This window comes from Varanus komodoensis, unplaced genomic scaffold, assembly GCF_004798865.1.
Source record: "Varanus komodoensis strain SLA01 unplaced genomic scaffold, ASM479886v1 scaffold1, whole genome shotgun sequence".
NCBI classification, from domain to species: domain Eukaryota; kingdom Metazoa; phylum Chordata; class Lepidosauria; order Squamata; family Varanidae; genus Varanus; species Varanus komodoensis.
Genome location: NW_025335268.1, coordinates 115405635 through 115432068, shown reverse-complemented (window position 1 = coordinate 115432068; position 26434 = coordinate 115405635). Strand labels below are relative to the sequence as shown.

Below are 26434 nucleotides of genomic sequence, written 5' to 3'. Positions count from 1 at the left end.
TCTCAGAGATGCAACTATGAAAAGTTCAGCTAATTCTACCCCACCATCCCAACAGAAAAGTTCTAGAAGTTCACTTCCTAATTAGAGGTGATGGGGAGAAATACAGAGCTCTGCATTTCTGAAGTTAAACTCTGGCTGAAGCAGGGAGCCTCTGAATCAGTCCAAGCTAAATTGGGGCTCCTTCCACATTGGGACCCAAATAGAAGCTTGCCTGCTGGCGATAGTGCTAGTGTGAGCTTGAATACCAGAGATATGCAAAATGCCACTGCAGCAGGGTGCATGGAATCTGACAGAAAGAGGGGGGCTTGGTATGACAGCTTCAAGAATGTTTTGCAATCAGGAAACACCCAGACACACATGAAACAAACACACAAGGCATTTTGCAGGCTGAAGTGGAGAAAAGACAGTACTCTCTTATTCCATTCACAAAAGCCAACTGGATGGAAGGATGTATCTGTTGTGAGGATAAGGTGGAAAGGAGCAGAATCATGTAAGCCACCTTAAGTTCCTAGGAAGGAAGGACGGATGGATGGACGGACGGATCCTGCCCTATTCATCAAGTCCCTCACTGAAGACCTCTGAGCAAAGTAAGCAGTCATGGAATAAAAGTGGGGGAAGTCTTCTTATGGATTACCAGCTGCTTAAAGAACAGCAGACAGAGTGGGAATCAATGGCAATTTCTCTCAATGGAGTCCCACAGGGCTCTATATCAGAAATAGTGCTTTTCCACCTATACATAAAGGATCTGGAATTAGGAGTTGGCAGTGAAGTGCCAAGTTTGCTGATGACACCAAATTATTTAGGGTGGTTAAAAGCAAAACAGACTGTGAGGAGCTCCAAAGGGATCTCTCCAAGCTGTGAGAATAAGCATAGAAATGGCAAATGCAGTTCAGTGTAAAGTCATGCACGTTGGAACAAAAAAAATTAAAAATTAAAAATCCAGTATAAGCTGATGGGATCTGAGTCAGCAGTGATTCAGCAGGAAAGGGTCTTTGGGTGATGGTGGCAGCTCAATGAAAATGTCAGCCCAGTGTGCAGCTGCTGTGAAAAAGGCAAACTCCATGCTAGGCATAACTAGGAATGGAACAGAACTGCCAGGGATGTACTCCCCCTGTACAAATCTTTGGTATGATGACACAGAATATTGTGTTCAGTTTTGGTTGCCTTACTTGCAAAAAGGCATTACTGAATTGGAAAAGGTGCAGAGAAGGGCAACAAAAAAGAACAAGGGACTTCAGCTTAGAAAAAAGGTGAGTAAGAGGCCACTTGATAAAGGTGTTCAAAACTTGTATGGAGAATGCATTGTATGGAGAAAGTGGAGAGGGAGAGATTTTTTTTGCCCTCTCCCATAATGCTAGAACGTTGTGGCATTATCACATGAAGCTGACTGGTGGGAAGTTTAGGTCAGATAAAAGTACTTTGCGTAACAGAAACTTATAGAATTTACTGCCATGGGAAGTGGGAATGGCCACCAGTTTGGATGGCTTTACAAGGTGATTGGACAAATCATAGGAGACTATGATTGGCTATAGCCTTGCTGGCTATGTGCTGCCTCCATTAGCAGAGGTGGCATGCCTGCATCCACCAGCTGCTGAGGAGCTTGGGCAGATGGATATGTCCATCCCGCTTGAGGGATCCTTTGGCTACCTGGCATTCCACCATGTGCACAAGTTGCTGGACTAGATGAAGACTTGGTCTGATCCAGCATGGGTCTTCATATGTTCTTATAGTCTTAATCCAGAGCAAGTCATGTAATACACAGGTCCTTCCTCTTGCTGCCACCTCACATTAGCAGCCTGAGATGACTGCTTCATTCTGCTAATGGTAGGGCTTGCCCTGCATAAGCCCAACTTGTTCAACCAAACAATTGTCACAACAAGCTACCGTAACAAGCAAAATAAACTCCTCTTCACAGCACCAGCTCTCATACAACTGTGCAGGCAAGAAAAGCTGAACATGCTGTGAACATGCATCTCTTTCCATCTCAGCAAATACAATTTTTTTCTTACAACTTTAATACCAAAGCTTCCAAATTCTGAACATGTAGCAGAATATGTGGTTATAACTTTCCCTGCCTTTCCCCTCCACCCCGCCAAAAAAGCATTAAGAGGTGTTAACTTCAAGAACTTCCATCGGAAAAAGCAGCAACAATTTTCAGTTAATCCAATCAGTTTCAAGATCTCATACTCTCTTTAATAGAAGTTGGGCCTGTATACACTAGAAGGTCCTATGTGGAATTTTGGGATGAATACAATTTAAAAAAGCACCTGCTTAGCGAAACTAAGCAGGTGCTTCATGCTTCCCATTGATTCATGCTTCCTTCCCATTGAGAGGCAAGCCCTCCTAACCCGCATCAGTTAAGTTGTACCAACTGTACTAGGCAATCCACTATTAGTATACCTCTTAACCATGAACAATTTACTATTGTATTGTGTTTTTATTGGCAAAAGGGATAATGTCCTTCAAAGTGTCTCTTCAAAGAAAAAGGCTGCAAGTTTTTAATGACTTAGCCATTAAAGAGTGCCAAAAAATTATTGCAATGACTTGATTATTGTAGAGTATGGTAGCAAACAGTAAGAAATGAATGACAGAGCAAGCCATGAAGGAGAAGCTTTGAGAGCAGGCACCAACATATGCTTCTTCAGAACTATCAAGTCTTCAGTTGCTATGGTAGCATGTTCCTAAAGAAACCAATTAGAGGTTTGTACCTTACCACTGGAATAACCTAAAAGAGAAGCATTCACCACAAGAATCCAACAAATGAATTCCACTGCCTCCTAATTTGCGAGGTAGACAGTATCTAATGTTAGTATTAATGAAACTGTGTCCACATGGGGCCAATATATGCAGTCCTTTCTCACTATAGTAACACAGGGACAGGAAAAAGCTTCCCAGTGCTTTGATTCAGGGGCGGAAATGTATGGCCTTCTAGATGTTTCAGCCTACAACTCCCATAATCCCTCATCACTCGTTATCTAGCTAGGGCTTATGAGAACTGTAAGCCAAAAAATTGGAGGGACGCAAGTTTCCCAATCCCTGGCATGAATTATCTACTTTAAGGATACAGAGAACTTTAAAAAAAACCATGTGGGACACACTGCAGAATCCTTGCACTGCAAGTGAACAAGCTCCAATATTTATTTGCAGGGTTATCTGTGTGCTTTGACTCCATGGAATTGAGCTGGAACAGAAGAAGGCAAGCAATTAAAAATCCCACATCCATTTCAGTTGCATGGCTGAAATAAGACAAGTTGGACCTGCAACCATGTTGTGGTAGACCTCATACCTAACAGGGAATACTGACTTACTCCAGCCAGCCTATTTTCCAGAATAATGTAAGCTGTTTTGGAGGGAAAAGCTATTTTTTTATATTTTCAATGTTCCTACTTCTGCACCCCAGGATTCACCTAACCATACTGACACCACCTTCTCAGTGGCCCCATTACAGTAGCAACTCAATATTGAGCCCTCTGAATTTGCGGTTTCCTTTTCAAGCTTGGAGGTAAAAATATATCTACCCAAATCAAGGAAAATAATAGTGATAGCCCTCCTTCCTGTTCCATTACAAACCTTAACCACCTATTTACAAAAATATAGGTAATGCATTTACAGTGTCAATGTATAGATTTTTTAAATCTCAATTGTGTTTAGCAGTGTAATCAGTAAAATTTGTGTTTTTGTTAAAAGAAAGTGATAGAGGTATACAAACAGGTAAGAACAGAGAAACCAGGAAATGCAAGCTTGATCCTGCCTGATTCAAGTACACCAGCTTTCAAGTGTTTAACCAAAACACTTAAAAATGGGGATGAATTCAAGTTGTTATACTTCTGGTACTCTTTTGTAAGCAATTCCACTAGTCTGATCTGGATTGCCAAGATGAATAGAGCGACCCTATGCATGTCAATTCAGAAGTAATTCCTGCTGTGTTCAATAGGAATTACCATTAACTAAGTGCATAAAGGATTGCAGGCCAAGTAAGCTTCAAGTGATCTGCAATAGATACAGAATGAAAAGCTGCCACAAATCAAGAATACACTAAAAGTGTGCATATCCATTTCAAATATTATAAATCCCAAGAAACCTCTTATTCCAAATAGCTGCTGCTGTGATTTGTCAGCTATGCTAGCTTAGAAAAGGATTATCGGCGGGGGGGAGTCTTATGCATGTTCAGAGAGAACACAGTCCTCCTGCTTCCAGGATTCCCCAGTCCACTTGGATGTCTCTGCAAATAATGCAGTCCATGTAGGTGTCAAACAACAGAGTTTTGTAGCCAGGTGAATACAAATTGTTAATCCTCTTTGATAGAAAAAAATAGGTGTTGCAGATTGCATATATTCATCATGTTCCGTTTGCTTCCCAGTTAGCCAGTTGTTTCTCTACAAGGTGATGTGCTGCTGCTCCAATTCCTTTTTAACACAATTCTACAATATAATCCATTCACTCTGGTGACTTACCGTCTGCGAAGCATGACCATAGCCACCCAATTACTAAAGCCCACTCCCAGAAGATGTCCACCTCTTTAACAACAGCACAAAATTATTCAATATCCATTGTAATATCACCAACATTTGATTCCCCTCTCTCCTTCTCATCTTCTAGCTACTGATGCTGGAACAATTGAACATCTTTGTTTATAAAGCCGCATAACATGCTTGCAGAAAGGTGTTTTGTTTTTATTCCAAGGTGGAGTTTTGTGTTATGCCGAGCAACCAGCAAGTGAAGAGGAACATGGCAAGACATTGCAAAGTCCAAAACAAAACTGTTACAATGCCTGGCAACCTTGGATCAGTTTTATGGAAATAATATGCAATTTGGATCAAGATATAGATGAATCCTTTTGTTTTATATAGTGGCTGATATATTTCTTCATATAATTGCTCTTTTTATTTTCATAGTTTTTAGGACACCTTATACAATTTTTAAACTGTGCAGAACTCTTCAGATTGTTTATATATTTGAGATGCAATTCCATAAATATTCAAAAGGAAGTAAGCACGATGCAGCCTCAATTTCTTTTTCAAGAGCTGCTGGAATATTTGCTATTCAACATATATCATGCTGGCTTGAAAAACTGGATATTTTTGTTACTCAACAGATCAACAAGAAAACAAAACAGTTTAGAAATGATCCAAGTTTAATTTTCAATACACAACATTAATAAATGGGTCACATGGACAGGGACATTGGCTCCTGAGCTATCCAAAGCTTTTAAAGACCATTAACTAACAAGTACAGTGTAACTATAACAGCTTAAAGCACCCTTTAAAACAGCAGTATATATATTTTTTAAAAAAATACTGTCACCAGTTGTATAATCTATAAAAGCCCTTAAGTGTAATGGCCATATTCATGACCAGCATGCAGTAATAATTCTTAAAATTACATAAATACACATGCTGCATTTAAAGGAAAAAGATCAGGCTATTCTAGCAGACAGACTAACCTACATTAAAAAACCTTCTAGGTGATAGGACATCTTGCTCCTTCAACTTCAAAAATTATCAAATTTAAACACTCATCTAAAAAGGGACTTAAATTCCTGAGGTGAACAGCTTTAGCACCTTTAAAAAAGAAAGGCCTCCTAGGATGCTCGAGATGAACTCATTGGTTTGATTTTAAAACAACCATTGCACAACCGTGAGTGATTCTCAAGCTCCCACACTTCAAGAGACATCACATACATGATATGTCACAGTTAATAAGCCATCTGATGCTACTTCCTCACTTGTCCTGCCATAACCTACCCCAAAATGCACAAGCCTTGAGATGTAAGACTATGCCAGTTTCCTTCTCTTGGGTGTGGTAATATAGGGAAGGACAAAGAACTGCATGGCAAGCAGTTACAGCTGAGCATGAGAACTTGCATTAATATCAGGCTACAAAAATGCTATAGATGTGGGCTCTCTTGTTCTGCCTTGAATGATATGTCCTTCCTATGGAATACATGCCTTTAACAGCAAGGACAACCACTCCAAAGCTGGTCTAAACCTATGCTGGTTTCCCAAACTCAGTGCTGTGTCTTGGGTAAAGATAATTCTGCAAATCTGCAAGATGGCCATGCTTAAATTTTTTGCACATTCTTTATTTTAAACGAACTGTTATGGGGTTAACATACCAGATCAGGGGGAAGTATCTAAGCAAGAGACTGGAGAAACCTTTCATTTCCCAAGTAGGAATTAGTGCAAATTACTGAATGCAACCACCACCAAGAAGCTCTTTCCTGTAATGGCATGCCAAAGAGAAGCTCGATATAACTGCTATTTACTGCTGCCACTTTCTGAATGCAAGCAACACTTCACGTCAGCACTGCACATTTGGGTGGATACGCACAAAAAAGAGCTTTTAAGCATTCCCATTTTTGTGACTCTTCCCAAAGAGAAGAGCTTTCCAGTGGTACTAACATAGGGAAGTCATGTTTTGATCATCTTGCTGAAGTTTTGTGTGAGGTCCACTCCTCAGAGAAATGCTCTATATAAAATTGGGCCAAACACTTCAAGCAATTCAAAGCAGAATTCCCCAAGTAGATCACTTGGAAACTGCAGCAAAAAGGGAGGCAATGAGAGGAATGCATCCTGGGGGCCGACTGCAAAATTGCTTTTTGCCAACAAAACGTTTAAAATGTGACATTTCGGGAGGTGGGGTAGGGGGACTAAATGAAAGCCACTTCAGATGAACTCACCTTAGCACTGAAATAGATATGCTGCTAGCATTCCAAAGTCACATCTACACACATCCAGCCAAGTTATGGACCCGGATGAGTAAAGGGTATTACAGGAGGTGACCCATGATAAAGATGAAGGATTTTGACATATTCCAGTGGAAAAACAAATCCACATGGTGATCAAAGCTTCCTGAACAAGGACAACCGTACTTATTCTGTGGCTTACAGGTGGAGACCTGGAGTTGTCTAGGAATTGCAAGCTCTTTCAAGAACCTGAGAACTCACAGCCATATTTCCACTAGTCACAAGACTGGTGGTGGAGGTTTATCCCCTGGTTAGAGAGGACTGTGTGCAAACATAGCCTGTCGTTTATTACACCATTAAGTAACACAGCAGCAACATCTAAGAACTTCCTATAATTCACCATATTCATCAACTTCCAAAAAAGGCATTGTCAAGGGAACTCCTTTAAACCATTGCATCGCAAGTGTTCTTCATTTAAAACATTAATATATGCATACATCCTTTAAAATGAGTGTACAAAGTTGACCTGATCCTAACAATGGAAAATGAGCATCAAAGAGTTGCATGTGAAGCGGGCTGGAAGTCACTGCTTTTTGTGGCCTGAGCCATGGCTCTGCGTTTGGCAAGGCGGGATTTGGAGGGGGGAGACAGCTTCATAGAGCACATGGCCTGAGTGATAGTCTCTTGGTCTTCATTGAGATGATTCTCGTGCTGGGAGAGCTGGCGATTTAGAGCAATAGCTTCCGCGGCAAACAGAGTCAGCTCTTTTGTGCTGCTATTCCTGGGATTGGGCAGAGATAGAGAAGAGCAGTTTATATCAGGGAAACTATAATGCTCAAATTGTCTCTTCATTACCTATCATATAAGAAACAATGTTACCCTGCAAAGGGAAGGCAGCTGACTGCTCACTCCCCAAAGTCCTGATTTGACTGTATCTACCCTCCAACTAACACAACCAGTTATAGGTACTCAGAAATGGTTACCTCTGAAGAACCTGTGGTGTAGGCAGTCCTCTTTCAGAAGCATGCTAAACACAATGGAAACATTGCAAGGTAAATTGAGGATTTGTAGTTAAGCAAAGGATAAGCAATTGATCCTTAACTTTTTACAGATTACCATTCTGAACAGCCACATCTGAATAAGTGACAATTCAAGTGAACTAGATGAACAGATAATTATGACATTTATATAAATGTGCATCAAACAACCGAAATATGCATCAACTCTGCATTCCAAACATAACAAGATAGAGGATTTGATTCTTCCCATACTGAATACTCACTGGAAATAGACCTGTTGACTAGGAAGAAGCTACAGTTTTGGTACTTAAGATGGAAAAATGCTTTAGGGGAAGGAACCAGTTTCAGGTTCTTGTACCATACTTAAATGGGAAAGGTTGGGCAACATTGTATTAGGATATAATTTAGGCCTTCAGTTGAGACCTTCAAGGGTACCTATGCTACTTAAATTCTTGAGCCAGATAACATAAGGCTTCATTATTCAGATTTATAGCCAAGGGTATTCCTGCCCTTAGAAAAAACCCATTTTTCCCAAAGATAATGCCCATGGATGGACCTGAGTTTTCCACTTATGTTATTTTAGAAAATGCCACACAAACTGATGTTGCTATATAAATAAAAGTTGCTTTGAAAGAAGCTACTTACACCTTGTACCCATGGATGCTGTAGAACCTGAGCGGCACTAAGCCTCTTTTTGGCATCGCGGACGAGCAACTTTGAGATAAGATCTTTGGCATCACTGGAGATGTGAGACCAGTCCTTATCAGGAAACTCATACTTGCCTTCCTGGATACTCTCAAAGAGTTTGTTCTAGTAACAAGAAATGCATACTTTTTTGGTTCATGTATTTAAAGTTCAGAGTCAAAGACTTCTCATCTTTAAAAAAAGAAGCCTGAGTCACCTTAAAATCCTTACCATGTTATCTTCCCACATTTCATAAGCTATATTGTAACATTGACAATATAGCTTATGAAATGCCTCAGGCCACATGGGGAACAATATACATTCCATCTCCAGGCAACACAATTTTGAATATGGCTCATTTAACTGAAATTAACTTGGTGAGAATAATTTCCTAGTTCAAAATGCCTTCTCCCTCATTAGAGTGTATTACAAATCAGAATAACATATGTGGAGTTTACCACAAAAAGGGAACTGATTCTACATTACAGAGTTCTGAAAGGCATGAAAACAGCAATGCCGTGAATACTAGGCTAGCCAGCACCCTTCAGATGTTTTGGACTGCAACTCTCATCAACCCCAACCAGCACGGCAATGCTTAAGAATGCTAGAAGCTGTAGACCAAAATAAGTGGAGGGCACCAGGTTGGAGAAGGCTGAGTCAGCAGAATGTTTCAGAGGAACAGAAAGCATTCCACTGAACTGGCTTGGTCAGCCATGTAAGCAAGAGTCCCATAATCTTCCTCCACACATGCTCAAGATGCTAATGTGCTTACCTGGCAACTTTTGCAGACTTCCCCCCTATCCCAGCCACAGTCTGTGCCACAGTTCCCCACAAAAGGCGGGTAGCCACTTAGCATGATGTACAAAATCACGCCCAAGCTCCACAGGTCACAGCGCTTGTCGTAGAACGTGGCTTCCTCTGTGAAGACTTCTACCACCTCAGGGGCCATGTACTCTGCAGAGCCACACTAATTGAGACACAGAATTTATACCAGAAAATTTAAGAAAGCAAACATACATTCAAATTCAACTGAAAATGAAAGGGGACATTCGCAATAAATACCCCAGTCTTTGTTTCCAAAGGTACCTCTAAAACAAAGAAAAGGGGTGCACACAGTACCCATTTTCCTCTGTTCCAAAGAAAGCTTATGACCATTTTAATGAGACTCTTCAATATAATTACTTCAAATTATCATTTATCATTACAGTGGCAATACCACATGGTTCTGTGAAAACCTATTGTTTTCACAGTATGTGGCAAAACATAAACCTAATACATGGCATTCTCCTGCAGCCACTTTGGACCATGAATTCTGAGGCTAGATAGTGATGATACAGGACTGAGCTATTCCATGTCAGTTTCCCTCAAGTTATTACAGTATCACCTACTTTTGTACAGAAGAAAGGCATCTAATACTTTGGAATGTCAGCCTATTGCAAATCATTCACTTTAAAGATTGTGAAATCCCAGGATTACAGACAAATCTGCAGTACACCTCAACTGACATTACAGATTCAACATGTTAAATGCAAGTGTTTTCCCCCAAGGCAAATTTCACTCCATGCAAATAAGCCCGAGTCTGGTCTGCCTCCCACAACTCTGGCAATAAACTAATATACAGTTGCTGGGCAACAGGAAGAATTAGTGAAAAGCAAATGAAATCATCAAGAATATTAATTCTTAAGCGTTTTGATACACATTACTTGATAGTCCTACATTTACAGATAACAGGGATACCATCCACTTAGTCTTACAGAATACATTTTTTAACATACAGAGAACATTAATATTTCAAGTCTCCAAGAGTCAGACTTCAGTGACTGAAAATCCCACGCAGGTCTGGGCCAGACAGTGTTCTGGTTGTATTAACAAATAGTTAAACACCCTTCAAACTCTGGTTTCTGTTTGAACAGCTTTTGAAATCTGGCCAGGGCTAGCACTACCTCATACTGGGGTTTGTCCACCATCCAACATCCAGATACTTAGAATGCTGCATTATAACACCATTCCAGGTGCAAGAGCCCCTGGGGAAGAATGGGCTGCATTTTTCCAGGGTTCCTTGTGTCTGCAGGACTCATGTCTAAGCACTGGCAAGAGGAGGTTAAGAGATCCCTCATTACTGCCACCACCAGCTAAACCTGGGAGAAGGAAAAACCCAAAGTGAAAGGAAGAGCAAGACTCAAAGCAAGCCTGGCCAGTCCTTCCCTTTTGCAATTCCTTGCAGCGACTTGAGGCATGTGGATGTTTGCGCCTCCAGTACTACCACTTTCAATCATGGCCAGATCTCCAGCTCCTTTAACTGGCTCCCACTCATTCCCCTTTTCTGCCCTCTATGTTTGGAACTGCCACCTAGAAGAGCTCCATGATACCAATCTCTCCTATTTAATTCCACTGTTTCTGTGTAGACTTTGACAACCTTGGTCCCTATCCTGTACAGAAAAAAGCCCTGAAGTACATATACCTGAAGGCACCTCCTGCCTACCTTCTGTTAGCACTTGCTTCCACCCTTCTGCTTCCCCTCCACTGCCTACTGTATAAAATTTTAAGTGAAACACTCTTCCAGCATTTCTTCTCAACTGCCCAACATTGAGATGCTAATACTTTCAGACCAACCAACTTCATTCTGCAGCCAGCTTTTAGAAACGCTTAATTTCAATGTTTCCCTAAGTGTATTGTGCCATGTTATTGATAAAGTGAATCACTGGCTAACTTGCCTCCTGTAGGGAAGTATCCTGCTGCTGCACAGCCCCCCACATTTGTATCTACCCAATACATTTTAGCTTTTACTGCTTGTAACTAAGCCTCTGGAGAGGCATTTCATTTTTAGAAAGGAGAAAACACAGCACAAAAGCCAGGAAACCACCAAAAGACAGGTAGCTGGGGAAAGGTTGTGGGGCTTTTTGGCAACCACTGCAGAGTTAAACCACTGGCCTGATGTTCTGTGTCCTTGCAGTGAATACAGTCTAAGTCTTGATTTGAGGTAGGGCCATGGCTCAGTGGCAGAAGACATGCTTTGTGTGCATCATGTCCCAGGTTCAATCTCAGCATCTCCAGGTAGGGCCAGAAAGACCTACCTCTGAAATCCTGGAGAGCTTCTAGCAGACTGTATAGACAATACTGAGCTCTTCTCAGAGTTAAAGACAGCACAGTATGTTCCTATTTAGCATTAAGCCCTTCTCCAGCACATGGCATTAGCACAATATGCTAGTCCTGGGGTCAAGGAGCTCAAAGCACACTGGGCAGTACTTGGATCCCATAAATCTGAAAGCAGATCCTGTCCATGAGATACTACCTTTTTTCAGGCAGAGACACATTAGTAGTCATGCTGTGAGCAATATCACGGGTGCTAGGTCTAGGGCCAAGTAGCCCTATAACTGTGTTAAGGAATTGTCTTCTCTTAGATCAAAAACTTGAGTGTATAGCTTTGAAAGTGGATGAGGTCTACCTGAACAAATTGCTTGCCAAATGCCAGCTACCTGAGATATGCAATAAATAGGAATAAACAACATGCTGAACATTTTGCAGTACTAACTGAAGTGCCACATAAACTATTAAACACATCTGCACAACTTTAGGGCACAAAATTTTGCTGGTAAGAAACCCATCTCTCCCTCTTCATTCCTACAGTATGGCTAACACCAGAAAATCATAATAATCTACATACTGGAGTGGTCAACTCAGGAGTAGTAATCGGAGTACATGCACTGTTAAGCTTTACTCCACTTCCAAGATCGAAGTCACAAATTTTCACTGGTGACACCTGAAATGGTCAGAGGGGAGGGAAAGGAAAACCAAAAGAAGCAACACACATTATCAGGGTGAACAGGGTGAACTGATTCAAATGAAGGCAATTTAAAATAATGATTAAAATCAGAAAGAAAAGAAGGTTGATTTATATCACTGAAAAACCTGCCTACTGAAATATTTTTGTATACATACTTTCTAAATAATGGAAGTCTAAACAATGAGCCATGTTACTTTACAGTTAAATAGCATATTATTTACACTTGCATTCTTTCGAGCAGACTTAGCATCTCTTTGTCTAACTGCTGTATTTTTCGCTCTATAAGACGCACTTTTTCCCCCCTCAAAAGTAAGGGGAAATGTCTGTGCGTCTTATAGAGCGAATATGTGTGTGCAGTATGTCTGTCAGTTGTGCAGCACATTGTGCCCGATGCCCAGGACATGTCTTTTAATGAAGCCCATGAGGAAGTGATGGGGAATGTGATTATAGTTTAGCAAACCATTTGATTCAGAATATTTTTTTTCTTGTTTTCCTCCTCTAAAAACTAGGTGCATCTTATGGTCAGGTGCGTCTTATAGAGCGAAAAATATGGTAATATATCTTTTGCATGCTAAGTTTTTACCTACAGAGGGTCTTTCTTATGATCAACACCCATGATATAATGTTAACAGCACAATCCCATAATTTCTCCTCAGGAATAGGTTCCATTGAGTTCAATGGAGCTCGCTCCTAGGTAAGCAGGTATAAGCTGCAGCTTCAGTATGTGGATGCAGGGAAATGGACACAGTAATTTTGTCTTTCATTTTAAAGTAGTATCATTCTGATTCACTCTTCCTTGCCCCAGTCATGTCCTCACCAAAAAAAAAACAAAAAAAACAAGCAAGCAAGCAAAAATGAAATGCTCATGACTGATCAGTCAGACGAAGGCTCCACAGTCACTAGCCCGAAAAAATCCCATTACAAAATGTAGCTTAAACATTCGTTTTACCTACCCTGTTACATTGCCTGTCTTAACCTCTCTGCCTTCCTTGGCCCATATCCCCCATCTGCACAGAAAAATAGCCCTATCCAGCCTATCTTTGCACATGTGCCTTTTAGTCAGGGAAAGTAAAATCCCAGAACTTTCAAGAAGCCAAGAGCTGCTACTTTCTCTGCGGTGGCGCCCCGGCTATGGAATGCACTCCCCAGAGAGGTCCGCCTGGTGCCAACATTATATGCTTTCCGGTGCCAGGTCAAGACCTTTTTATTTACCCAGTATTTTAAAGTTTTTTTAAAAATAGTTATTTTTTTCCAGTCATGGATTATTAGTGTTATTAGTATTACTATTGTTTGGGTTATTAGTATATTTGATATTTATACCATTGTGCTTACTGAATGATTGTTGTAAGCTGTCCAGAGACATGTAGTGATGGACGGGTTAGGAATACCCAAATAAATAAATAAATAAATAAATCTTTCATTGGATGAATGCCCATGTTGAATTGGTAGATAAGAGCCCTATAAGTTAGAGGTAGTATTATTAGCATATAGTTTAATTGTAACAGTTACTTAACAATTGTAACCATAGATACATTATGAATTTATTTTATTTAGAATGGTTTAATTGATTTAAATATAATAACGCTTGACAATTTTAACAGTCATTGTTCTTAATCTTAAATTCTGCTCATCACTGAAATAAGACATTCAACCTGGACCATTAATGGGGGAAAAGGATTAGAAAGCATGAATTTACCTTGTTTGGAGATTCACACAATATGTTTTCAGGTTTTAAGTCTCGATGAGCAATACCTAAAAGTGACAAAGAGAAGAAGAATGCATCAAGCCTTGCAGAGACATGTCAAACATGGTGGGGAGGGGAAGAAATGACTCCACCATTACTAAAATTTTGATACTTAAGAACAGACTAAAGGTTTTGCCAGCATCATCATACATGAGACCTTAAATGGGATGTAGCCATATGAGGGTAGAGTCCATATCAGGGCTAATTCCTCTGCTACTGTGGATCCTATTTTGGTGATTCTAGTGGGTGACAGAGGGATGGCATTGCCTCCTCCCATGTAAAGATTGGCTTCTCATATTTTGAAGCAACATAGAAAGGAGGCATTCTGCAGCAGTCCTCAAAACATTAGAGGTAACATGAAAAAGGGATTCAGTGGGAAGTTCTAATCCTCCATGGGGAACTGGCATCCAGATAATTGAAATGCATACAAAACATAATATAATCAGAATTAAAAGAAGTATTACCCAATATATAATGCTATAATATTCCTTTAATCTGAGAGACTGAATTACATGCTTGTTATATCCTGAGTAGCAATGTTTGTTTGTGAAACACTGAGCATTTTTGTTTGTTAGTTTTACAAGTTTTTCTTTGCATTCGCATTTAATTTTCTGCCTTCATTTGGAAAAAGAAGACTAACTTAATTCACACAGCAATTGCAGAAAGGAGCTCATGTGATTAATAAGCCACTGGGCTCTTTTGCTCTCCCCTATCCACAGAAGTTCTATGGGAATTGAAAACCTGCTCCCAAGGAGACCTATGCACAAGACTTGCATCACACATCAGTTCTCAGCTCATGGACAAGAAGAAGGCACGAGTTTAATGTGGAACTAGCAGGGCAGTTGTAGTACCCTCTTAATTGCAATACCCTAATAATGTTTATAACATAGTGACTGTGCACTATTGCTAAGGTCAAATTTTGTGCAAATATTATATATTGTCTTAAAAACAGAATGCAAATGATAGGTTTCCACGCATCAGTAAGGTATGAGACAATGCCAGTTGAAACATTATCAGCAACTCTTAGCACCCCTCCTGCAAATTTAAACAGTAAAATACTAAATGTAAGCTGAAATAAATACATCAGCACCCTAATATGGTGCACACCACTGTTTAATAAGGAAGTTAATGCTACACATTGGAACCACAAACTGAGAAACTCGTTATTCGGATGATAAACTTAAAATCATTTCTGTCTGCTGTGTAGCTTCTTTTTCACAACATAATTTTAGCAGCAGCTTGCAAAGTCTTTGGGGTATCAGTGCTTTTGTCATTTCTTTCAATGAGCAAGCAGAATAGAGTGCTTTCCATGAACAGTTTAAAAATAAGCACGCCACAGAATTCCAAATCAACTAGTATTTATCATGTTTTTAATTCACTGTTTGTTTCTAAAAAAATGTACCTCCCCCATCTTCCACTGAAATAGCATCCTCAGAATGGCTGACAATCATTAAGAGCATAACTAAGAAATAAAAACAAGTCAAGCATCATTAGTGCAAAATAGGTGCGCGTGCACAAACACGTGCACAGAGAAAGAGAGAGGGCGAGAGAGAGAACAATGATACAGCATGAAACATCCACTCAAATAGAAACTTTTTAATCCAACATCTCAGGCAGTGAATTCCATAAGTGGAATAGTGCTAATGATGAGTCATGTTCACAACATCTCACAGGGTGGGGAGACATGCAAATGATCTCTTTTGATCACCTGAGTGTGTAGGTTAAGTTCACAATCCTTTGGGTCCATTCAGGGCTTTAAAAAGCAAGAACCAGCAGTATAACTGAGACTGTGAAAAAACTGGAAACCAGTGCAATCCTGTTCGGTGACCAGGCTCCTGGTACTGCTTTACCTCAAGATTCCCAAAGCTGCCAAGAGGTATGTTATTACACAGCCTAATCTAGGCATAACCAGGACGCACTGACTGTGGCAAGTCAGAAATGGGCAGAATGTCCTTGGCTACAACCACTACCTGTTTACTGGGAACAACACTCAATTAAGAAGCACATCAAACTGCTTCTGGGGAGAGAAAAACTATTTGGAACATGTTGAACTCTTCTTCCAAAATTGGTTCTACTGCTGCTGTAAGCTGTACTATCTTATCTGGACTGAGATTCAGTTTGTGCACACACATCCAGTCCTTCACAGCACTGATTAAAGCTTCCACAGAGTCAATTTGGAAAGGAGAGAGCATTCATGTCATCACCTTTAAGGCTCAAGATGACATCTCAGCAGCTTATTCCTTTTCAGCATCATCACTTCCAGAAAGAAATACCCTCATAACCCTACCATAATGCTACCTCATAACCCTAATACCACCCATTCTTCAATGCATTTTTAAACAGCATCCCCTTCCAGTTTCTCTCTTAGTCTGCCCAGGTTGTCCTTCACTGTAAGCTGCAGACTGCACTAAACAAAGCTTCTCTAATCCAGTATTTGTTTTCTCAGCACTCTCCCCATATATCCCAAGCTGTTCTACTCCGCAGTGATATTTCCACAAATCAATTTCTCTAGCAGTCTAGTCATCTGAGACCCTCCGTATCTATGCCCTCAAATGGAATAATATTAACTTTGCAGCATACTATGGAGTTGTTGCTACAGTAGTACCAGAGAATGCAAGACAAAATAGAAAGATGTCAGCTTTATTGATCAAGTTTTTTCCTCATTGAGTGCAACATATGATCCTTTCCCTAGCTTGCACTCAAATGGGAAAGCGTAAAAATTGCTTGGCATTAAAAAGCCACATGAAATGGTTTCTCAAGCTAGTTTCCTACAGGCACATGTTTTTAGGAGTGTATTTTTAAGATGATCCATGAAGTATTGGCCAGTTATTAGGTATAATAAAACACATACAGCAAAACCAAGCAGCCATCACCAACTAAAGACTCATTGTGGTATAGTGCTTAAGAGTGCTGGACTGGAACCCAGGATATCTGCTTTTTAGTCCTCACTCAGCCATGAAGCCTATTGATAACTTTGGGCCAGCCACTTCTTCTTAGCCCAATCTACCTCACAGGACTGTTGTTGTGTGGATAAAATCGAGAAGAGCAAGAACCTTATAGGCCACCTTGTAAGAGGAAGAAAGGTTGGATATAAATGCAATGTTGTTGCTGTTGTTATTATACAAATTTCTCAAAGCCATACCTAGAAATGCATGCTTTGTGACTCCAGTAGCAGCACTTTGGCAGGCAAAAAGCTACCTCCCATCTTGCAATAGCAGGATACTTATCAACTGAAATATATGCTGTTTAAAAGAATACTGCAGAAATGTCTCAAAGCTGACAAAAGTTGTTTTGGTCTTACACATATTTAAACAGAGCAGCACATCCGTCTGCCTCTTCAGAGCCACACATACAAACCCTACATTTATATCTAAGCCCTGATATCTGGTCTAGAGAACCTTTAATTCCTATGGACTGCAGTATTAAATTATCTAGAGCTTATTGCTCATATGATCTTAGCTTGGAAAAGTCATCCTCTAAAAGAGAGTTCAGTGTACACTGACTCATAATAGAAAGGCTTGTTCATAATTAACTACCCTTTTTCATACACCACAAATTTGACCAGCAGACACAATGGACATCTTAAAGCACAAATAATATGAAGAACATGAATGCTATTATTTTCTTCAAACAGGCTTACTCTGAATTTTCATGTCTGAGCCCAGTAACTCACACAGGGACCACGTTCATTTCTGTACTAAATGCAGCCACTGTGGCACCAAGCCAGCAACCTTTGTGATAGTTGCTACAACTCCAGTAGCGACAGTGGGGAGGCAAAATCTAACATGATTTAGCACAGAAACACTCCAAGTTTCAAAGTGATTTTATGTTTATATTAGCAGACTTGGTCTGCTGGTTGCCTAATAACTGTTGGCTAATAAGTTGGTAAAATGGAAGATAGGGATTTTCACCTTTTGTGTGCAGGAAATCCAGTGCGCAGGCAATGTCTTTCACCACCCTGCTGGCTTCTCGTTCATTGAAGTGCTTCTGCTTTTGTATGTGGGCCAGGATAGAGCCTGTTGAGAAAAAGGGCAAGCAGGTGCTTTTGAAAAAAAAAAAAAAAAAAGAACTACTTGAATGCAAACAATTCTTGGCAGCAAAAATCCGAAAGGAACCATAGAGTGAACAGATGTGTTAGGTTCACAATGAACAGCACAGCTCTTACCTGAATCAAAATAAGGGCCAAGGTAATTATTGCAGAGAAACTGCTGTAACAGCCAACAATTTCACAGATCAATAACAGGTCAGAGAATGTGCAGTCTGATCTGTGTGTGCTTACTCAGAACCAAAACACGGGGACACAAGAGAACAAGAAGCTGCCTTGTACTGAGATGGGCCACTGGTCCATCTGGCCCAGGATTATTGCCCCTGCCAAGCAGCAGCTCCCCTAGGAGGTTTTTCCAGTCCTACCTAGAGATACAGGAAAGTAAACCTGTGAAAAGCATGCCCTCTACCAACTGAGTCACAAGTCAACTATGCTTAATTCAAAACAATGCACAGGATTATTGTCAGGATTATAGCTGGAGCTAGGGTATTCCAGAAGGTGGACATCACCACAAAAAGGCCTTCTTCCTGGTTGTCATCAAATGGACATCTGTGAAATATTGTAGTGCCAAGAGGGCTTCTGGGTGATTGCAGAGCTATCCGAGTCCCAAGTTATCTGGGGCCTTATAGGTTAATACTAAATTTACTGCCTAAATTTAACCTGGCAGTAAATTGGCAGCCAGCAAGTCAGGAATATTATTGTATATGGTACATGTACACTGCAGCAGTCTTTCAAGCAGGCAATGACTGAAAATCTCAAGACACAATTATACAATTAAAGGGTAAAACTGAATTCTAAAGGAAATAAGATGTTACACAAGATGAACAATACATTCTTAACTGATAGAACTAGGCAAATGTAAGACTCTTTCAAGAAGTACTGTTTTTCATTCAAATACATTTTCCCTTCTACTACTAGATATGGAAGCCTTCATTTATACATGGTTTTGATTAGCCCCATAAGTTGCAAAGTGTGTGTGTTGGGGGGGGGAGGGGGATTCTGCCCTCACTTTTGGAAACACTGATTTATAGGAAACCTTATGCTTACTTTGGCCAATTTGGCTAAATTTATTCAATATGCATGGATGAAGCTCTGTAGCAATGACAATTATGTAAATAAGCATATTTGTCCACATTTTATTATCCCAGTTTATTCCATTTGATATAAAAGAACAAACAAAAGAACTTCATGGCCATACTATGGAAGAGGGATACATTATAGGCCACCCTTGATCACATTGTATATGGGTAATGTGAGTTTACATATAATTCTGTCACACTGTACACTGGTTTGGTTGCTGAAACTGGGAAACCATAGTATATAAGGGGAGACACAAAAAGAGGAATTTATAGAAAATCATGTATTTATTTTTACATGTTCAAACTTCAGTCACCTTCAAAGTACTCTTGTTTGATGTACACCTATTGAGACTTTTTTCCACTGCCCAGAACGGGTTTTGAACTTGTCGATTTTGATGTCTTTTAGTGCTTCTGCTGTTTTTTGTTTCACCTTTTCCACACTGGCAAAATGTTTCCCTTTGAGGATTTTTTTCATCCAGGGAAACAAAAAAAGGTAATTCTGTTGTCTTTTAACCATGTTCCTTTATCTTAAGGATGAGGCTTTAAACTAATGCCTTAGCTACTTAATTACAAAAAAATGAACAAAAGAAAGGTAGGCCTTACCTCCATGAAGTTTTTCAAAGACAAGATAATATCTTGCATTATCTTCAAAAAATTCTATTAACTCCAAAATATTCCTTTAAAAAAAGATAATTGTGTTAAAAGTTTTTCTTTCCATAAAAAGGCACAACACTTCCAAAGGACCATTAAAAAGACTTTCTTATTAGTGAAAAACACTATCAAAATCTCCTGAACAAGTATAACACATAGTCCTAGAAAAAATCAATATGAATAAAGCTTAAATGTCACACATCCATCTTTCATTAAGGGCGTTTTAGTTCCAAACTAGATGCATACTTTGCTAACATAATTGACATTACACTGAATTAATAGCAAATCCATAACAAATGTGCAAATACATTTTTCTTGAATGTAAAAATAGCAGTGCTTTGTACATAAACCACAGCTACCTGTAAAAGCTAACTTAATGTGCAATGTTATGGACAGGGACTGTTATGTGAATGCTAACTGTGGGATGAAACAAAAGTGTTCTTTACTCCTGACTAGGGCCAGAGAAAAAATATCAAGTTAAAGGTTGGACTGGTAGTGCGCTGAGTGGAATTAAACTGCATGCTTGAAATTCCAAGGAGATGATAGTGGGCTATGCAAATTCACCCACTAAGCAACCCTGTGAATAATCTATGGAACAACCCACAGTACATCCAACAGATGATCAGGCTCACTGTGGATTGTTCCTTCCCTCCTTCCGCCCTAGTCCTCCAGCTAATATCCTTGTGTCATTTGCAGCAGAATGTGCCTTGTCTCCTCCTCTCTGCTCCAATTGCTACTTTTTTTTTGCTATTTTCTCATCTTTTTAATTTTTAGAGCCTTGATAATGTGCAATTGGGGACATGTTTTTTCTGCCCTAGAACACTGCATAAATGTGTTCCTAATTATTTTGGAATTTTTTCACAGGTGCAATACATGCAGGCTTGCTTTCTCCATTTCTTTCATGTTTCAGCTGTCAAGGGGAGAAACAGAGGTGTACGTAACGCAAGGGAAATTGATAAGGCAAGACTGTATAGATGCCAATTTGCACCAAGTTGCCAGGGCCAAGCCATCAGTTGAAATGCTCAATAAATACTAAAGAAACATGGCAAGATAGCAAGCAAGCCCATGGGGGCTAACTTCCACATAGCTACTAGGATGACACACCCTTTTCTGTCATATAATTCAGACTTCTTGGTAGATATGTTTAAAAACCTTTAAAATACTACCAGCATCAGGCCTACTTTTCCTCATGGAAATACGTCACTGCATCCCAGACCCATAATTTGTTATAGAAAGTCTTCAAAAACCCATTCATCTTTTCTGCTGCCTTAGGAAAATGAGAAGTCTACCTTTGTCTACTGAACACTCAAAAACCAGACATACATTTAAAGATCCCACTACACAGCAATCCAGATTAGCATATGAAGGCACTGACAATCTTATATCCCAGTCATAAAGCAAACTTTCTGCAGTAAACTCAGTTAAATATTTTTCTCATCTCATTTGACAGGAAGAATTTTAGAATATATATTTTAAGCCTGCATTTCTCAAATGAACTGAGTGGGGAGCAGAATCTTCCCAAATATGGAGAGAAATCCATTTGCCTTGCTTCAATGGTAGTAAGTAATATTTCTTTAGCCAGAGCCTGCTTTAAAAATAGGGAACCAAGAGGATGTCAAGCTAGAAGTTGCTTCAAATCATAGTTCTTTCACATGCTTAATGAACATAGTTTGCAAAATAACAGTATTTTAAACTGGTTTCTGATACACACACTACAAATAAATTACCAGCTCTGACTTTGTGTGTGGCAGGAAAAGCGTTAATAAATAATTGTAACAAGCCTTAATGTTGTAACAATTACTTACTTGTTACCCTGACACTGATACAATGTTTCCACTTCTCGAAACACCCGACTTCGACTATGCCCAGCATTTTTTTCAATTATCTGTTACAAAAATAGAAAGCCATTTTTTAAATAATACAAACCTGCTGTAGAGCAGTTACTCACATTTCTTGAAAAAAAAAATTAAACAGAAGTTTCCATAGGAATGAAAGAACAATAAAATTATTATTGACATTAGGTCTGTTAATACTCTAATGCTCTTATTTTCTAACAAGGTTATTTCTAACAGGTTACTAAATATTAAAAAAGCCTCAAAATCAAAGCTGGAGATAGAGAGGTGTTGTTTCAGATCTCCCAGAGTTGCACAGCATGACAAAGGGAAAGGTCACAAATTTGCAGCTGGCTATGAAGGCCAGCCAAATGATCTATGTAATTATACATGGCTGCAGATCAAAAGCACATTTGTACAGAATCTTTATGCAACTTTGCAAATAATGCAGAACTGGCTGAGTATTTCATGTTGATTAACACAGGATGGAAAGGCAACTGCATCTAAGAGAGGAAGTTGACAAAGGTTTGGTTTTGTTCCCAAACTGATGCAGGCAGTTGGCCATGAACTTATACACTATCAGCATTGTTCACACTTTCTGCAAAACAGGTTTTTCCATTGTTTGGACAATCTGCACCATCTGCTTGACTAGAGGTACAATATAAGAAATGTGAGTTCATTACTATGATGGTTCAGACCTTTCCACACCTTGATCTGGAGATACAGGAATGAGCCCTTTCAAGCCTAACATGTCTTGCAGGGTTGCTGTTGGAGCACCAGTTGATACAACAATGTTTCTAAGTGGCTTAGATGTTCACATATTAAAGATCAGTAGTAAAATATTCAGTATACAAACAATTCCAACTGCAGAGCAGCATCATGATAATCAATCACAAGTGAAGGAATGCATGTGCGAAAGTACATTTTCAGGAGGCATTTAAAACTCACAGTTTTCTGCCTCCCAAACTGCATGGGGAAGAAAGATCTGCAGGATGAATGCCAAATCTGTAACCAGAATTATAATCTACATTTCTTATCACTCAAGCCAGGATACTTTAGGAATGGTAACAAGAGAGAGACACAACAGCACTTTCAAGCAGTGAAGACCTTCAAATGAGTGAAAAGAACCTTGGGTTACATTACTTACTTTAACTGCATATTCCTTCCCATTTTGCAAGCTAACCGCTCCCTGTACCTTGGCATAGGATCCCTCGCCAAGCAGCTCTGCAGTGAGTTTGTACAAATCTGCAAAAGAAATGCAGTGCACATGCAGAAACCATTAGTAGAGGACATGCCAGTGCATTGCAAGGAGAACCTCCTGAGTTCCCTTCTGAATAAAAGGATTTGAAACAGCAGCTTTAGTTTTATGTTCAACATGTTCAAATCAATAAGTCAAAAGCATGGCAGTGAAGTTAAAATATTTTCCACATAAAAACATTGACTTCAGAAAGGCTGTGTGTCTAGCTATTTTATAAGTCAACTTAGATTGGCTGGATCTCTCCATAGCTTTCAAAACTATCAACCAAGGTATCCTTCTGGGATAACTGAGTTGGAAGTCAGTGGGGGGCGGAGGGTACTGCACTGCAGTGGTTCTGCTCCTATATGAAGGGTTGGCTCCAGGAGTTTGTGCTTGGGGGGACATTGCTTGGCCCCACTGATTCTCCAGTATGAGGTCCCTCAGGGGCAGCTCTGGTTGCCTAAGCTATGCAATATCTACATGAAACCACTGAGAGTGGAGCCATCCAGAGTTCTGGAGTGCATTGTCATCTATATGCTGATGACATGCAGCTCTATTTCTCCTTTTCATCTTCAGCAAGTGATGCTGTGGGTGTGCTAAGCAGTTGCCTCACTATAGCACTGGACTGGACGAGGGCTAACAAAATGAAGCTCAGTCCAGACTAAACTGAAACACTGTTGGTGTGCGGTTCATCTGACCAGATGGAGCATGCTCAAACTGTTCTGGAGGGGGTTGCTGTCCCCTTGAAGCTTCAGGTTCATAACCGAGAGGTGCTGCTTGATCCATCTTTGTCACTGTCCAGGTATCAGTGGCATGGAGTGGCTTTTACTTGTTTTTACTGGTGGCTCAGCTATGTCCCTATCTGGACAGGGATAGCCTGGTTTCGGTAATTTACACTCTGGTAATCTCTAAACTAGATTATTTCAATGCCCTTTACATGGGCTACCCTTGAAGACAGTTCAGAAGCTTCAGCTTGTGCAAAATGAGGCAGCCGGCCTATTAACTCAGACCAGATGATCCAAATATATAACTGCTGTTCTGGCCCACAAGCAAGGGCTACCTAAATGGCTCTGTGTCCAATTAAAGGTGCCAGTTTCAATTTATAAAGCCCTACATGACTTGGAACCACAATATCTCACAGAATGTATCTTCATGCCACAATATTATTGTCAAGAATGCTACACTCAACAGCTGATGTCTTCTCCAAAGAAATGACAACTCCATAGAAGGCTCATCTGGTTGGCTACAAGAAAGAGGTTCCTCTCTGTGGTAGCACCAAATTATGGAACCACCAAGGCCTGCCTTGCATGAATTTTACTATCCTGGTTAAGACTGCCCTCTTTGCTGAGCCTTTTACCAACTCCACATAGAAACACAGAAAACAGAGCGAGTCAGGAGGGGTCTCCTGGGCCATCTAGTCTGACCTCTGGGACCAGCCAGCTCCGCTCACGACATGCCCACCATGTGGACGTCCAGCCTCTCCTTGAACACCCGCACCGATGGGGCCTCAACGACCTCTCATGGAAGCCCATTCCACACCCTCGGGGTCCTAACTGTCAGGAAGTGATTCCTGGCATCTAAATGGAACCTTGGCTCCCTGAGCTTGGCTCTGTTGGAGCGCATCCTGCCTTCCTCTGCAGGGGAGAACAGGTCTCTACCCACCTCCGTGTGACATCCCCTCACATACCTGTATGTTGCCAACATATCCCCTCTGAGTCTCCTCTTCTCCAGGCTGAAGAGACCCAGTTCCCTCAGACTCGCCTCATATGGCATCCCCTGCAAACCGGCCACCAACCTTGTGGCCCTACGCTGCACTGACTCCAACCTGACTATATCCTTTCTGTAATGAGGGGCCCAAAACTGAACACAATACTCCAGTTGTGGGCGCACCGGAGTCGTGTAGAGTGGTAGTAATACCTCTCTTGATCTAGAAGCCACACTTCTGGCTATGCAACCAAGGGTGGCGTTCGCCCTCTTGACCACCGCATCAAACTGCTGACTCATGTTTAGCCTGCAGTCAACCAGTACCCCGAGGTCCCTTTTACAAGTGCTGCTCTCCAGCCACTTATCACCTAACCTGTACTTATGACAGCTATTCCTATGCCCCAAGTGCAAGACCTTGCACTTATCCACATTGAACGCCATCCTGTTGTCTCCTGCCCACTTCCATAGTCTGTCCAGATCCTTTTGGAACTGGAGTACCTGCTCCTCAGTTGTGGTCACTGCTCCAGTTTTAGTGTCGTCTGCAAATTTGATCAGCAGACTGTTCACCCCTTCTTCCATGTCGTTAATGAAAAGATTAAACAGGATCGGCTCCAGGACAAGAACCCTAGGGGACCCCACTTGTCACTGGCTGCCATCCCAATGGTTCCCCACTAATGGTTACCTTCTGCTTTCGGTCAGTCAACCATGCCTTATCCACCGGACAGTGCTTTGGTGTATCCCAAAACTCCTCAGTTTCTCCACCAGGATATCATGGGGCACTGTCAAAGGCCTTGCTGAAATCCAGGTTTACCACATCCACTGCATCCCCTCCATCTAGCCATCTCGAAACCTTGTCATAGAATTCCACAAGGTTTGTCTGGCAGGACCTGTTTTTGCGGAAGCCGTGTTGTGTGGCTGTCAGCCTCCCTTCCCTATCTGGCATCACTAGATCTCTCTCTATTATGAGCCTTTCCATTGTTTTTCCTACAATGGACGTAAGGCTAACCAGTCTATAATTCCCCATGTCCTTTCTACTACCCTTTTTGAAAATTGGGACCACTGATGCCACCCTCCAGTCCTCTGGAACTTCACCCGTTCTCCACGAGGTCTCAAAAATGGAGGCCAGCGGTGTGAGAGAACCCCTGTCAACTCTCTAAGTACTCTCGGGTGTATCCCGTCAGGGCCTGGCGCCTTTGTAATATCCTATGCCCCGAGGAGTCCTTCGACTTCAAAGGGGGTGACTCTAATCTGTGCCCCTAAGTCACCAGCTTCATCTAATCTCCTATGCGGATATCCCCCGTCCTGCTTTGGGGAGAACACAGAGGCAAAATAGTCATTTAGCATCTGTGCCTGTTCCCTCATATCAGTCACTGGATCTTCTTCCTCCTTATTTAGTGGTCCCACCACTTGTCTCCCTCTTCTTATTTACATGCTGAAAAAAGCCCTTTTTGTTGCTCTTGATATTCTTGGCAAGTCTCAGCTCGTAATCAGCCTTAGCCTTGCGAAGAATCCTTCTGCAATGGGTCTCCTCCTCCCGGTATACCCTTTTGTCTATTTGCCCCAGTACCCATTTCCTACAGAGGTTCCTCTTTCATTTAATCCCTCTAACCACCTCCTTACACATCCATAGCGGTGCTCTCCTCCACCTCCTCACCTTACTGACTAGAGGTATCGTCAAGGCTTGCGCCTTCAAAGCCTCCCTTTTGAGTGCTATCCACCCCTCCTCAACTCGCTTACTTTCCAGTAACCTATCCCAGGAGACTTTCCCCAGTCTGTCCTTCAGTTGGCCAAAGTTGGCCCTCTTGAAGTCCCAGCTTCTAGTGCTCGACCTGCTGCACGTCCCCAGTCTCCTGATCTCAAAGCAAAGGATGGAGTGATCACTCGCATCCAGAGCTCCCCTAATCTGTACTTCATCCATCAGCTCCTCCCTATTGGTCAAGACCAAGTCAAGGATGTTCCCCCCCCCCCCT

At 40.9% G+C, this 26434-nt stretch overlaps 1 protein-coding gene and 1 long non-coding RNA gene across 3 annotated transcripts in view; one reads left to right on the top strand and one right to left on the bottom strand.

The window, feature by feature from the left end:
- The first annotated feature begins 370 nt into the window (after positions 1 to 370).
- LOC123028996 lies at positions 371 to 4822 on the top strand. Its single transcript, XR_006415818.1, has 3 exons — positions 371 to 587; positions 3148 to 3335; positions 4600 to 4822. It is a non-coding gene; the product is annotated as an uncharacterized LOC123028996 (long non-coding RNA).
- Positions 4823 to 5116: 294 nt separating this feature from the next.
- The window catches only part of MKNK1 (MAPK interacting serine/threonine kinase 1), a 37285-nt gene continuing 15967 nt past the window's right edge, over positions 5117 to 26434 (bottom strand). For both annotated transcript variants that reach the window (XM_044441412.1, XM_044441403.1), the window contains exons 5-14: positions 22671 to 22768; positions 21497 to 21576; positions 19644 to 19717; positions 17828 to 17932; positions 13869 to 13924; positions 12053 to 12148; positions 9161 to 9355; positions 8350 to 8514; positions 7669 to 7712; positions 5117 to 7466 (exon numbers count right to left, since the gene is read on the bottom strand). In XM_044441412.1, coding sequence (XP_044297347.1) covers positions 7238 to 7466; positions 7669 to 7712; positions 8350 to 8514; positions 9161 to 9355; positions 12053 to 12148; positions 13869 to 13924; positions 17828 to 17932; positions 19644 to 19717; positions 21497 to 21576; positions 22671 to 22768 — 1142 coding nt within the window. In that variant the 3' untranslated portion in view covers positions 5117 to 7237. The remainder of the gene's footprint in view (positions 7467 to 7668; positions 7713 to 8349; positions 8515 to 9160; positions 9356 to 12052; positions 12149 to 13868; positions 13925 to 17827; positions 17933 to 19643; positions 19718 to 21496; positions 21577 to 22670; positions 22769 to 26434) is intronic.